Source organism: Pleurodeles waltl, chromosome 4_1, assembly GCF_031143425.1.
Source record: "Pleurodeles waltl isolate 20211129_DDA chromosome 4_1, aPleWal1.hap1.20221129, whole genome shotgun sequence".
Lineage (NCBI taxonomy): Eukaryota > Metazoa > Chordata > Amphibia > Caudata > Salamandridae > Pleurodeles > Pleurodeles waltl.
In genome coordinates this window covers 418413616-418429165 of record NC_090442.1, presented here as the reverse complement: position 1 = coordinate 418429165, position 15550 = coordinate 418413616, and the positions used below count along the sequence as shown (strand labels likewise).

The following is a 15550-nucleotide window of genomic DNA, read 5'->3' as shown; positions in this document are numbered from 1 at the left end:
CAACACTTGTGCAACTGTTTCCCACAGCATGTGGTAATAACTGCCCAAAACGCATGGGGTGTTCACAAACTGCAATGAAAAGCTGGCAGAAGAAAACATTTTCCTCCCAAATAAATCCAATCTTTTAGATTCCCCATGCAGGGAGCGGTAGGGAATGCACTGTGGGAGGTATAGGCTTGGACCACCAAGCTCTCAGGGGTGAGGTGTTGCATCAGAAAACTTGGGCTCCCAGGTGCAAGGTGATAGCAGGTTAGGCAGAAGGACGTCAGTGAGGGCATCGCTGAATGGAAGCAGGAGTTTTGAGGTGAAAGCTCCAGGTTGCATCACCTATGTCAAGAGATTAGTCTTGACTGCTAATGAGGTTAGCTGAAGGTCCAGGACTTTAGCTGCCCTCCTCACCACCACTGCATTCTCACCTCCTCTTCCACAGCCACAGTAGGGGGAGAAAACATGCCAGTATTTGGAGATGTGTCTAGTCTGTTGGCTTCACCCATGTAATTACACCAGTTCATTTAAACTTCGTATGGCTGGTATTCGAAAGGATCCAGTGACCCCACCCACTCCTCCAGAGGCCTAACTCAGTGGAACAGGGCTCAGGATCCGAACGAGGAGGAAAAACACCTGCCGGTGTCGGGTGATGCCCATTCCGCATCATGTTGGAGTTGGGGGATGAAAATGGGGATGGAGCTGCTGATGGCATCAAGACCGGCGCAGATGAAGTTCTAGGTTGTCTGACTGGCGCCGGTCCAGAACCAGGACTCGATCCATGGGAGCCCATCAGCACAGAGACCGGACCCACCAATGTGGAACCCGAAGGGGCCCCCTCCAACCTCACGAGGCCCAAAGGCTCTCCAGCAGGGTTGAACTGCCCAAAAATGAGGCCCATGGCCTCATAAAACTCTTTGATTTGGGCAGGGAGCGCTCCCGCTCCCAGAAACATGCAGAGGCGCGAGTTATCCCAGACACGTTCCGAAGAACGAGGCCTAGAATGATGATGCTCTGTTGTTGCACTGGCCGACGGACGAGGAGAAGTCAAAAAGTGCTTCCAATTCTTACTTTTCTTCTAATGCCCCGACTTACATGATCGCCCAGAAGACCTGGGGTGAGATGAAGACAACTTTGGACTCTGCAAATGGTTCCAGGACCTTCCTCTCGACTGAGACCTCAACGTGTGTTTAGTCGCATGTGGAATCAGCCTTAGGGGCTGCTCCCGCAAAGCCTTCAGATGCATGGCTGGGCATTCAGAGCACAACTTTGGGCCGTAGTTGCACCCTGGATACCACAAGCACACAAGGTGCAGATCCATCACAAACATCGCCCAATGACAGGGAATGCAGGGCTTGAAATATGTCTTTCTAGAAGACATCTTTTGACACACCAGGAGAAATTCTGGAAAAAGAACTCGACAAAAGTTTAAAAAAGACCGCTCAAAAAGCGACTAAGGAGTAGCTCTCTTCGGATCAGCGTGAAAAGAAAATAACTGACGTTAGTGCGCCTTGGTGGAACCTGTATAGGAACTGCAATGTCATTCTCGCCACGGACAACACTGATGAGAGATGCAGAGCCTATTGGCGCCACCTACCGGCACGCAGAGGTACTGCTTCTTAAAATCTTCCAGATCCAGTCTGACGCCTGGGGAGAATTAAAAGGTAAGGAATCTGCAGCTACAAGTCTCCATCAGATAAACCACTCTCAAGGTGTTAAAATTGTAATTGCCATCTCGGACCCAGTCAGCCTGCAACAAAGGGTCCCCCAAGATTCGATTCTTTCACCAACCTTTTCAATCTCTACCTTGAATCCCTCTTTACAATCCTCAGGACCTCCAGAGTTCTCTTCCACCTATGGCGATGACACACAAATTTACTTGAAGATATCATGCCTGGAAGACTTATCCCACCTATACAACTCCCTGAATAGAAATCAAGCTTGGATTGCTAACACCCACCTCAAACAAAGCCCAGCGAAAACACAATGGGGGTCATTACAAGCTTGGCGGGCGGTGCGCCCGCCAATGAGGCCGCACTCCCGCGGACCCCATTACAACATCCCTGCTGGGCCGGCGGGCGCAAACCAAGTTTACGCCCGCCGGCCCAGCGGGGATGAGGCCGCAACATAGGAGCCGGCTCCTAATGGAGCCAGCGGTGTTGCGGCCGTGCGACGGGTGCAGTAGCACCCGTGCAGTAGCACCCGTCGCGCATTTCACTGTCTGCTATGAAGACAGCAAAAAGCTGCCCGGGGCCCTGTTAGGGGGCCCCTGCACTGCCCAGTGGCATGGGCAGTGCAGGGGCCCCCAGGACACCCCTTACCGCCAGCCTCTTCCTGGTGGTGCAAACCGCCAGAAACAGGCTGGTGGTAGGGGGGTCATAATCCCCAGGGCAGCGCTGCCTGCAGCGCTGCCCTGACGGATTATCACCGCCGGGGCTAAAACGGCGGGAAACCGCCGGCCCCGGCGGTGCGACCGCAGCGCTACCGCCGCGGTCGTAATACGGGTCTCCGTACCGCCAGCCTGTTGGCGGTACGGACGCCACATTACCCCTGGCGGTCTCTGACCGCCAGGGTCGTAATGACCCCCAATGTCTTTTCATCTCTCTAAAAATGCTAACTTGCCAATCCAAGACTGGATGGATCTCCTCCCAGACACTGACAGCCGCTCTTCCATCATTCAAAATGCCAAATCTCTGGGATTCAGCTTTGACAGATGTCTGAAACTCCATGGCTAAGGGAGGCCGTTTCCAGCTTGGGCACTTTTGGGGAAGTCAGAAATCTTATACCTGCACACCATCTTAAATCTGTTGGCCAGGAACTTGTGCTCTCCAGATTAAGTAACTGCACTCCTTTCCTGCATACCCAAAGACCATATAAGTCCTCTCAGAGCAGTCCTACATGCAGCAGCCTGCTTGATGACAGGAAATTCAATCACAACTCCCCTATTCTACATTCCCTTCATGGGATTACCATTGAGGCAAGATCTCCATTTAAAACTACCTGCATCACCCATCGTGAACTTCACTCCTCGTTACCTTCTAACTGAAAATGTCAGGCGCCGGCAGAGATTCACTAAATGCTCACCCACCATCTTCAAACAGGAGATACATTAACCAATTCTTCTCTAGAAGTGCCACAAGAATATAGAACTCTCTCTCGCATGGTTTCTGCTTGACCACATCTTATCACCTTCAAAAAAAGACTTCAAAGCTCTTCTCTTTGTACGACACCTGACCTAAACCGCTCCTACCCCCTCATGATTCCGCCGACCGCATACCAACCTCAACCTACACAAACGACTGAAGATCTTCACTTGGTACAGTACCAATTGCTTTTCATTAATATGCTTTACAATGAATACGTCTGAAGGGCTCTACCTCACTGGGGAAGCCAACCTGGTGATAACTCCACCTTTAATATATGTGTATATATTCTTTTCTCGTTATTGGCTGATACTGTCAGGCCAAGGCCACGCTATATAAAATCACAAAAATAAATAAATAAAAGGCTCTGGATATCAGTTTCACCTGTCCTTTTCTGAAGGTCCTTTCTCTGCAGCTCATAGTCTGACATACAATAAACAATATAAACAAAAAAGGGAGAAAGAGAGGCTGTATATAGCACCAAGACTGGTACCTCTGCCGTACCAAATATCTGCACACAAAAAAACAGGACCGGTTAGCTCTAAATGGATCCAGGAATCAATATTCGTAAATATGGGGTATCATTTTAGTGTGTGGGTTGTGTCAAATTACATAATAGTTTCTAAGAAACCTGTAGGAAGCTGGCTATCTATGTAGCGCACCAATGAATGGTGGCACTATGCAGACACTCCAGGCGACCTATATCGGTTTACAGGATTACAAATGACAGTCCCAAAAGTTCTATTTTGAGGTACTGTGGGCGAGCAGTTAGGCTTATCAGAGGGTATTGCTAATCATTTGTTGCACTCACAGAGACAATAAATGTGACACACATGCAAGAAGGAACTTGAGACCAGTTGTTAGAAAAATAGTTAATTTGTTTATATTATGTTTCAACACCAGAATACTTTAACCAAAATAAATATAAATGCAGTTTTAAAGAAAGTAAGCAAGATACTTAGTGCCTTTAAAGCAGTAGTGGAATCCCATGGAGAAAAACACATGTATTGCATACAGGCATTCAACAGCGGCATATAGGACCAGTCTTCAGGAGTTAAGGTAAGTACCGGGCACTGACCAAGGCAGCACTAACAGGTCACCTCGGGGAGCGCTGGGGCGTGCTTTATGACTTTGGGAGGCCCGTTGGTTTTAATGGGAAATGGTCCTGGGAAAAAGAAGCTGTGGGGACTGGGGGAGGGGTTTGCAGTCTGGCTGAACCAACAGCGGGGCTCAAGTCTTGTGGTGCTGGGGATGTAGGGACAACTTTGGTCCTCTTCTCTTCAGTTCAGGATGGCCAGGTTTAGAGGTGTCCTAAGGCGTCCGGTCTTTGCGCCGGAGGCAGTTGCGGTAGAAGAAACCTGCACAAATACGCTGCAGGGGGCATCAGGGTGTCCACCGTTGAGGAACTCAAGGTGGGCTAGTGTCCTGGAGGGCCTGGGGACCACACTGGCACTGTTGTCCCACTTTGACTTGGGTTAGGGTACATGGGTGCAGTTGTGCTTTCCAGTGTCAGGTTTTTGCAGTCCAGAGTCCTAAAGGTTCTTCTTGGGCGCCTGCAGAGTGCAAGGAAGTAGCTTCGCTACTCCACAGGAGATCCTGGTGCTTCTTAAATTGCAGACAGTCCACCTATGCTTCTGGAGGCAAAGCAGCTGCAGGACGAGTCGACTTGGGCACAATTGTCTTGGACTGCAGACAGGCTAGCAGGGTCTGGGCCAAGCCAGGAGCTGCTCCTCGGTTCTTGCTTTTCGCAGCTCTTCGGGGGGCCTTCTTCTTGGTCCAGATAATCTGTGTTCTGGTGTCAGGGAGCCACCTAAATACTCCATTTAGGGGGTTTAGGGGTGTTTAGGGTTGTAGCCAATGGGTTACTTACCCTTGGGGTGCTTACACCACCTATATGACCACTTCCTGAGGGGAGTGGGCATATTCCTATCCCTATTGTAACTAGAAACCGGACTGTAACTGGTAACAAGATGGAACACCTTCAACAGTAGCAAGAGCTAGGAGAAAACCGTTAGCGTCGAAGGCACAGAAAAAAGGGAACTGACGTCAGCACGCCGGCGAAGACCTCTTATTGGCACGGTGACAGTCGCAATTGTGACATCCTCGTCGACGTTGAGAGCTGGGAAGAAGAGTTTCCGTTGGATGCTGGCGCATGGGAGAATTCATAAGGTGAGGAATCCACAGGTAGTTGTATCCATCAGAAGGCCTAGTTCCTACAAAATACTAGATGGTGGATTCCTTCCTCGAGTGTCTGCCTTGGAGTTGCCTACCTTAGGGGTGTGGTTAGGCCAGAGGTGGTACACGCCTACTGACTCACTAATATTCTCACCTGTCCTTGTGCCAAACGGGCCTCAGGGCATGGGGGGCTACACCCAGGTCTGGAAAGACAGGGGTGTTCGATACCAAAGACACCAGGGCCTTTGAAGACCCTGGCCTTGGTATGGAGATCTGCTAGCCGTCCTACTGGACCGGGTGACAACACCGCTCTGCAGAGCAGGCTGTCAGAAAGTGTCGCCTCTCACCTCTAGGTGGTCAGAAACCGGTCTGTGGTGGCAGGCTGGTTGAGACCAGTCAGCTAACACACTCAGACTGTGCCTAATGGGGCTCAGGGGGGACCTCTAAGGTGCCTTCTGGGTGCATGTCATAATAAATCTGAGGCTGGCATCAGACTGGATTTATGAAGACGAGGTGTTGATACCAAACACCATAGGGTTCAGTAAAGTCATTATGTGACTGAGTCACTTATGTTGATGAGTGCCCAGCACATACCTTAAGATGGCTTCCATGTTCACTTGCAATCCTCAGCAATGGGGCTGGGCATGACAGGGGCATTTCTACTTGTGCAGATATGACCACACATCAAGTATAATGCACTCTGCTGTAGGGCTCCAAGGTCTGCTGTAGGGGTAACTTATTTATACTTAAATGCAGTAATGGTTACATTTGCCGCATCGTGGTTTCACCTCTCCTGGCTTGCACCAGGAGACACAGACTGCAATGGCAGCGGCGTGCATCTTGGTTTTAGGTGGCTCCCCGAAGGTGGCACAATACATGCTGCAGACCTTAGGGACCCTCTTCTCTACCCCTGCCCTAGGTACCAAGGGGACTACTTACTAGGGACTTACACAGGTAGAGGAGTGTGCCAATTGTACACACTGTTACCGTGGCAAGAGCACTGGCACTGGGGACCTGTTTAGCAGGTACAAAGTGCTCCTCAGTTGAAAAACCTCAGTACCAGTGAGCAAAAAGTGGGGGTGACCATATCAAAAGGCCATTTTCCTAACAGCAACTGATTGGAAGATCAGAAAATTAAGTTAAAAAAGATACAATACTGGAGAAGAGATGGTAATTTTTAATCAAGTCAGTGCGGATCATTTAATTGACCTGGAAGGATGAAAGAAGCAGTGAGACCACAGGTTCTTTGGCCAGGTTATCTATAAAAAAAAAAAGGGCACTTTTAGTGATGCAGTAGTCGGCTGAGGCACTACATCTGTGGGTATAGGTTAACATGAGTTCTCATATATAGGTAGGCCTGGCCTATAAAGTGAATAAGATCATAGATACTTTCCATAGAGCACTTGCGCTTAAGGTATTGAGATTTCATATCTCTGCAAATAACATTTCCAATTAAGAAATGTAATATTATTCACTTGATCAACCATAGAAGGATAAAAGGCTGCAATTGCACTACTGGGATTCAAAGATATGAAATTAAGGCTACCGTTAGATTGCTGAAGTAGACCACTCCTAGGTCTCCCTCAGTCCGGGTGCCTTCCTAGACTTAAACTGAGGACAGTTTCAAAGCAGCCTCATGTGAACTCCAAGGCAGAATAAAAATACATTTGCTGAAGAAAGGATTCCAAACGGGCCTCATGAGAATCACTGACTGAGAAACGCTAGATATTTTTTATGCATTTTTTGAAACCCATTAATAAATGCATATGTAGTAAAGGGAGGGAAAGTTTTTTTTTCAACAACTAGAATTAAGAAACAGATTTTCAAAAGTATACTACTAACTGCAGATTACTCATATTTTTAATCTCCCTAGGTGGCAGACTGGGTACAGTAAACTCTGTAATAGCTCCTGTGTGCTGAAAGGTGACACCATAGGCTTATCTCTGTCCTGATTTAGATGTGTCACACAGAACTGCCTTTAGGCGCTACCCTTGCGCGCTGACATTAGTTCCTCTTTTACTGGGCTATTCAAAAGAGATCAGGAGCTCAGCTCCTAACTTTCCATGTGGCAGAGTGCAGGTCTCCACCAAAACAACAGGTTCAGTTGTGGAGCACTTACAGGAAACAGATGCTGATCACAGAAATGCACATCATCGTCTTTGGTGCCTTCATGACAAACTCTACCCCAAGTCCTGCGAAAAATGCTTCTTGAAGCTTCTGAACTCAAAGCAGGGTTCAGATACCACTCTGCACTCCTGCACTTGGAAGAAATTACATAGTTGGCATTCCAAGCGCCAACTATGGCTTTAACATGCAATTCAGAACCAATTCCAGCTCTAAAGCCAAAGCGTCCTGAGTTTACTGGGTCATAGGTCTTCAATGACCGCATTCTCCAAACTCTTATAAATGGTTCTGGGTCCCTCTAGTCATTCTCTGGGCCCAATGGATCCATCAGGGCATCCAATTACACTTTCGCCAGCAGGGCCATTCCCAGTGCCAATTAGGCCTCATCACAGAGTTCTACCACCGCCAAGCCGCAACACTCTTGCTGCAGGCACTACATATTCTTTCTGGTGCAGGGCCAGCCCTCGCTCTAGAAAAGTAAATAACAGTGGTCCCTAATATACATATAAAACGATCGTTATAACCAAATGATTAATTAATGAAAGAATAACAAGTCAATGACATTTCAGTTCCCTTCTGAGACCCCATCCTAGTTGCCGAAGAATTGAGAGTGTAGTGTCAGTGCACTCCCCCCTTCGGCCGGGACAGCTGTCTTGAGAATCACATTTGCCTGCAGGAGCAGGCTAACAGAAGACAAAAGGCGGGAGACCACCTGAGACCCTCCCCTGAGTGGCCTGCCTCCCAGCCGCCGCCTCAGTGTCTGCCCACAGGAGAGGGCAGACCGGCCAGCATACCTCAAGTGCCTGCTTCTGTGGCTGCACGTGAGTGTACGGGCCAGGCAGGGAGCAGCAGGGGTGGTGGGGTGGATTCTTTGCACCGCTCGACAACAGGAAGCTCAGATGTGGGGGATGCTCAGGTGGGACCGGACATCCCCTGAAATAGAGCCCCCCTGGCCCCCCCCCTCCCAAGAAGGCCTAACGATGCAGCGCAAGGCCACAAAAGAAATAAAACAGGAACCGAGGAAAAGTGAAGAGGCTCTCCCCAGCTCAGCATGAGAGCCACTAAACAAATATGGACGCTCCGCAAGGAGCGCCCCATAATTCCTTGCGGGCATGGCTGCACTGCTGCACTAAAATCACTTGCTTTGGAATGGTGGTGACCCCAGGAGAGCAGGGTCACCCCCAAAAGGATCACCAAGTGAAAGGGGGGAGGGCTGCAGAAGGAGCGCAGCCCCCACCCCAGGCAGTTATCAAATAGCCTCACCTTCAGTTTCAGGTGACCTGGAAATGACAACTCCTCAAGGGTTCCAATGTGTTTTCAAGCTAGCATCAGCTGGAACTTTTTTTTAAGGTGGTGGAACTGCACTGCCCTAGGGGTGAAGATCATGGATGCAGTACTTGTGGCCTGAAAGGTAATAACAACGGATTGTTATACTGATGATCACCCTCTAGAGGTGAAAGGCTGTAATTACATGTCTTTCTACCGAAATGGAGTCATTTAGGAACTGTGGTCAAATGGTAGCATTTTATGCTAAATGTGATTAATGATGTATGGCTGCAGTGTTGTGACACGTGTATGTTCATATGAAAAGGAACCCCCTAGGAGTGAAAGGTGGTATTAGGTAACTGTGGCCAATTATAGGACGTGTTTATGGTCATAGGAAAAGGCACACCCTGGGGCTGAAAGGTGGTATTATGCAACTGTTAACAATCAAGTGAGGTCTTTAGGGACGTTGTCAACTGTGCATCATTTTTATGGGGAATGTTTCAATGTGGAATAAGAAGCCCCTTTGTCAACACCCTTTAGGGGTGTGGCTAGACTGCGTAGATCATGTTGATAGTAAAGGTAATGATACAAATCATTCCAACATGCCTATACGTGTTTCCTGTTAATGCTTATTTGAGTAATGAGACTGACAGCCACTAGTGATCAAAGTAGATGCACTTTATTGCCAGTATTAGGTGCTCTCACTCCAAGTTATAGTCAAATATTGCACTGGAATACAAGTGAATGTTTGGCCATGAGGGTTGTAGGTTTATATCTACCTTTGGGAGAGGTAAGAATGATTATACAATGTCATCCAAAAGTAATTCCATCAGCTTGTGTACATTTGTAAATAGTTGCATAGTACTTAGAAGTGTGTGTGTAATAAATGTACTTTTGCTTTATCAAAAGAAAAAACACAGACTGGGCAATTATTTATTGAGTGTTATTCTTGTGTACTTGTGAATGGTGATTACTAGCCCACATCACCTCCCTTGAGTAAGCCTTGGACTGCTTTGCAACACTACTCTATGAGAGTCAAGAGCTACAATGGGATGTTTGGCAAGCTGCTACAGACACTTAGACATGGGGAGCAAGACCTTACCTGCCCTCCCTGAGAATTTCAGGAGCTACAACTAAAACATCCTGAGTGCACCCATCTTAGATGCATGCTACTGGCTTTTCAGGAGACATCCAAGCTTCCCTGCTGAACATGATTAAAACATACAAAGATCTCTGGCGATAAAGCTGACTGTTCTATGGAAGAGTTGAAGAACAGTAGAGATTGCTTTTAGGGCCTTCTTTCTACCACCCCCCAGTTTCACCAACTGTACCAGAAGCTCTGATGTTAATCAAAGGCCGTGCCTATTGTCGGAGGGATCCTCTGCAACCTGTCTAGCAACTAATCCAGACCTTTACTGGCTCCAGGAATGGATGGGGCAGTACTCTTCTTCCTTCTTACCTGCTGTGGCTGCCAACAACCAGTTTTTCCCTCCCATGGTCACCTGGAACTAGAAGAGGGCAGATTTAATTTGTGCCTACCTGGCTGGCATGCAATTACTTAACACCAAGGTGATCAGCTTGGTTACATCCTCCATTTTTTGTCTACCATTTCCCATCATGTTTTTGGGTAGACACTGCAGACCACAGCGATTTTCTCTACAGAGAAGGTCAGACATTACTTGCCAACAGCACAATCAAGGTGGTGCCCAAGACAGACGTTTTTTTTTTTGTTTCAACTGTAGGGAGTTGTAAATGATGTTTTTCAGCTGCCAAGCACACAACCACCATAAAGAACGCATTTTCCTCTGTGGCAACAGTCTCGGGAGAAGTTTCCAGCCCACAAGCATTTTGTAAATCCACGTACAATGCAGCATCAGTATAACAAGGGAAAACAAGTGGTCTTTCTCTGCTCATCATTGGGTATGTTCTGAATTACCTGAACTGCATCTGAATTTGCGGTGAATAGGGTATTTAGCCTTCTGCAGTACTTGTGTCAAGGGAGAGACAGTGAATCATTCAATGATGGAAGCTGCACTTTGGTGGTTTCATGGCATCACATAGGTCTAATGTGGATAAAAGCAGGCTCCAGGTCAGAAGTTGGTGTTGGGAATGGGTCAGAAATGGGAACCACCGAAGTCAGTGCCAGAGCTGGAGCAGCCTGAACCATGTGGTGCTCAGAAGCCAGAGTGGAACTATAGGCTGAAGTGAGCTAGAAACATGGTGGGGTAAGTAGTGATGTAAGATCACTCAGTGCCAGCAAGGATCTGCCTATTTAAAGATATCTATCTCATGCTTAGTTGTAAACAGCCAGTGGAAGTTGGGCATGCGACTGAAGTCAGAAGGTGCCGGAGGAGTCGGGCCCTTGAAATGCTGATTGTTTGGGCTCTCACCTGTCCTGGGTTAGGGAGAGGAGGACGAATCCTGATTGGTCCTTTTGCACTTATGGCATGACCTAGACTTAAACTTACCCACAGATGTGGATCTGGATCTTCACTTGGTGCAGGAATAGCAAGATAATTTGAAGAGAATCAGCACTGAAACTGGAGCCAATCCACTGTCTCTAGAGCGACGTTTTCCTATGTTCGGCAGTGTAGAGGTTTACTTCCCACAATTGCCTTTAGGTGCATCTAGCATGCATTTGTCGTACAATTTCAATTTGTGACCAGAACCTATGCACCATAAACAAATGTCGTGGCACAGTGTAAAATCTGTCAGAAAGGAACGGACGTCAGCCTGCAGGGGAAGTGCCTACATGCAGCCCTCTGCCCTCACTTCTGGGGTGGCATGAGGCAGTTGTACATTTCAAGGGCACTAGCTGCCAATATGCAGGAGCAAATGATGTTGAAAATATGGATCCGGTCTAGCACGTGAAGTTATTCTAACGGGGAGCAACCTGTGGTTGAAATCTATCAGAAAGTCTGGCAAATAAATACTATTTTTACTAATTCGACTTATTTGTGCATTGAAAATTACATTGTCAAAGAAGTACAAACAAAGAACACAGCCTAGAAGAAAAAAGTAAGAATGTAGGAGAACAAACAGGAGCACAATAATTGCCTTATGGATTATTGTGGAAACAAAAAACATACCTGATTGAGCTGACCAAACATTATTAATGAGTGTTTAACAACATCTATATAACCCACATGTATGAGATCCCCAAGTACCTGAAGACAGATGACTTTATCCCCTGGTTGTGCAGCACTGTCTTGTGAGTAGTCACCATCCATTCGAGACTGTTGTCTCGCTCGTGTTTTGCCCACAACAACGGGGTTGATTGCTTCCAAATGTGAAGGATTAGGAAGCATGGTAACATGCAGCGGGCGGTGAGAACCAAAGTCCAAATCTACTGATGAAGTTAGGTGAGATAAGACATCACCTACTGCAGGGGAATTCTCTGGGAACTCGCTCAAGCCACGCATCTTACGAAACATTAGCTATAAAAAATAAATAAATAATACATTTTAATGTAGTTTGTACACAAAACACAGAAAATTCAAGTTTGTATTCTACATATTTTATGTCAGAATTTATTTCCATCAATGGCTGAAAGAGTACATATATAGAATGTTAGATTTTCAAACTGCATACTCAAAGTTCAAACATTTATAAAACACAGTTGTTTGCCGAAAGATATATTCTTTAGAAAACTGTGCAAGCCAGGAGCTAGTGTTTCTGATCTGAACAAAAAAAGGCACCACAGTTTCTCCATTCAAAGAAGGCATTACCAGATTAGACTATCTACCTTAACAACATTGCATGGGGATTGATGCATCTAATTTTAAAGGCAGCACACATACGTGGCATTGATAGGAGATTATTAATGTTCCATCACTGTAGAGAATGATATTCTTGATGGCCCACCAACTCTAGATCTTCCAACCGACCTTCCGCTTAATTAGTCTATTTGTGCGCAAAGCACTCTTGCAATAGACGCATTTTGAGTCTGGCATGGGATACTATGGCTATACATGACACCATCATACAAAGGAGACGCACAGCTCTTCTAACTGTTATCTGTTGGTGAGCCTGGAAATGTGGAATGAGCGCCTAAAAGAACTGAATCTGGACAGCATTGGGGTAAAATATCTCCCATTGTGGAGAATGGCTCTGAGATAAGGCTGTATCTGGAGAGGTTGGAGATAGGATTTGACTGCACTCATGGTGAAGCCTAATTGATGAAGCAGGTTTATAGTGCCATGAGTGTGTTGAGAACAGTTAACTTGTTGAGCTCTTGATGAGCTAATCGTCTAAGTAAAGAAAAACATGTATGTTTTGTCTGCGCAGATAACCTGCTACCACTGCAAGACATTTGGTGAATATCCTGGAGGGAAGTTGTGTCTCAGAAGAGAAGCACCTTGAATTGGAAACTTTGGCTGTATATTATGAACCTGAGATATCTGCAAAGCGCTGTATGAATAGGGATGTGAAAGTAGGCATCTTTCACATCTAGTGCTGCCATGAAGTCTCCTTGTTGTAGTAATGGGATGACATCTTGTAGAGTGACCATTCGAAAATGCTCTTAGAAGATGTATTGGTTTAGGGGTCCAATATTGGTTTCTGGATCGATCCCTTTTTGGGTATAAGTAAGTAGAGTGAATAAACCTCTGCGGGCCTTGTTGGTATATAGTCATTGTTTCTATGGCACCTTTGTTAGGAACTGCCTGAACTTCCTCTTTGAGCAACCATTGAAGTTCTTGGGCCATTGGCACGAAATCATGTGCTTTCTATTTCCCAATATAACATTTTAGCGATTCACTATTAGAAAATTGCGAACTGCAATGTCCAACAGTGTTTTTGACACTGTTAGCGATTTGCAGTGGGTCGCAAATGGACCTGCCTCATCAATATTCATGAGGCAGATCGCAATTTGCGACCCATTTTGGATGGTTACAATCACATGGACGGTGGCCTGCTGGGGTAAGCAGACCACCATCTATGTGATTGCTTTTTCAATAAAGCAATTATTGTAATGCAGCACGTTTTGCTTAAAAGAAAACTGAATGCATTACAAAAAGAAAAATGAAAGGCAGTGGTCCCACTGCTTGGACTTAAAAAATGTTTGTACTCCCATTCGCAAAGGGGCATGGGTCCAAAAGGACCCCTTCCCGTGTACAAATGGCTTACCACCAACTTTAAGTTGGTGGTTAACAGCAAATGTTTTGCCACCGCATTCCAGGTCGCAAAACATTTCTATAACAGTGCAACTTGCTATTAGGAAGGGACGCCCCTGGCCGCCCCTTCCTAATACCGAATCGCTACCCATTTTGCAATTTGGTAATTGATTACTGAATCACAAAATTGGGTTTTGTACACTCAAAAATGCTTTTTTTCAGGCCGCAAATCGGGCACAAGTCAAGGTGTGCCAGTGGAGACGGTAAGTTTGGTGAAGCCGCCTTTACCTCTGTTCTTAGAGATGTGTCTCCCCTAAACAAACCTGTAGGAAGGTGACCCTTCTGGATATCATCACCCCCACTTTTTGCTCACTGGTACGGTGGTTTTTTGACTGAGGTGCAATGGGTCCCCAGTGCCAGTGCTCTTTCCCAAAAACAGATAAAATGTGTAAAACTGGCACACACTCCTATACCTCTGTAAGTCCATAGTAAATGGTACCCCTGGAACCTAGGGCATAAGTCCTGGGGAGGGTCCCCAAGGGCTGCAATATCCCTGGTGGCACCCTCAGGGATCTCCCTTAAAAAGTTGCACACAACTGCCAGTGCAGTCTGTGTGTCCTGGTGCAAGCTAAGCAAAAACACAACATGCCCCACTCACTGCATCTAAATATATGAAAGTCACCCCTACAGCAGTCCTTGGAGCCCTAAAGCAAGGGGCATTATAGCTGGTGTGAGGACTGTATAAGCAGATATGCTCCTGTGATGTCCAGTTTGATTGCTGGATATTGCAAATGAACAGGGAAGCCATCTTAAGGTATGTACTGGACACTTGTCATTACGTGTTTCCCAGCTACATAATGGCTTCACTGAAACCTATGGTGTTTGGTATCAAACACCTTGTGTTAATAAATACAGGCTGATGCCAGCATTGGACTCGCACTGTTTCAGTAACCCCCATCTTTGCACCATACACGAGCAGAGATAGTTTTTTGCTACTGCAGCACATGCTGCATTTCATTGACAATTCTACTGCACTGCCCCGGGACCATCCAGACCATGACCGGTTGTTGAAAATTCAGCCTGCCGTGCAACATTTGTCTGCCAGGATTCCAGAGATCTATACTCCTGGAGAGAATATAGCAGTTGATGAGTCCTCGATCATGTACAAAGGACGTCTGCTGTTCAGACAATACACTGAGAGCAAAAGAGCTTGCTATGGCATTAAGCTGTAAATGATTTTGTCACGTAGGCTCTCATTATTCTAATGAGACTAATGGATTAGAGCGGCAGAATCGCCCGGGGTATGGGAGACTGAGTTTAACCCACAACAGGTGACACCTGTCACCCCTATCCGGGTTTTGCTCCGGCTAACTAGCAGTGCCTCATCTCCACTTAAGAGTAGGGATGATTGGGCAGCCGAGCGCATAACCCAATTAACTCTTCAGGGAAAGCGTGGTCACTCAGATCTCATCCGTTTCTCTCAGTTATATTAGTCTCACATATACAAGGACAAGCAGAGGCAGTATATGTTTCAATAAGGTTTTAATAAAGCAGCTGCATCTTAGACAATAAAGCATGCCCTGCAATAACCAGGACGATAAAGCTTGCCAAGATTAAAATTGTGAAAAGGAGAGTAAAGCATAGAAATAACACTTCTGTATTCTCACTAGAGTCAATAGACTAATTCCTACCTAGGATATATTAGAGCACAGCATGTTAAGCTCTAGTTCTGCCCTTCAGGTT

The 15550-nt window shown here is 46.5% G+C and overlaps 1 protein-coding gene across 1 annotated transcript in view; it reads right to left on the bottom strand.

Moving 5' to 3' along the window:
- Nucleotides 1-15550, bottom strand: part of DHTKD1 (dehydrogenase E1 and transketolase domain containing 1) — an 871206-nt gene that overhangs the window by 627838 nt on the left and 227818 nt on the right. The window contains exon 5 of the mRNA XM_069228664.1: nt 11861-12130. Coding sequence (XP_069084765.1) covers nt 11861-12130 — 270 coding nt within the window. The remainder of the gene's footprint in view (nt 1-11860; nt 12131-15550) is intronic.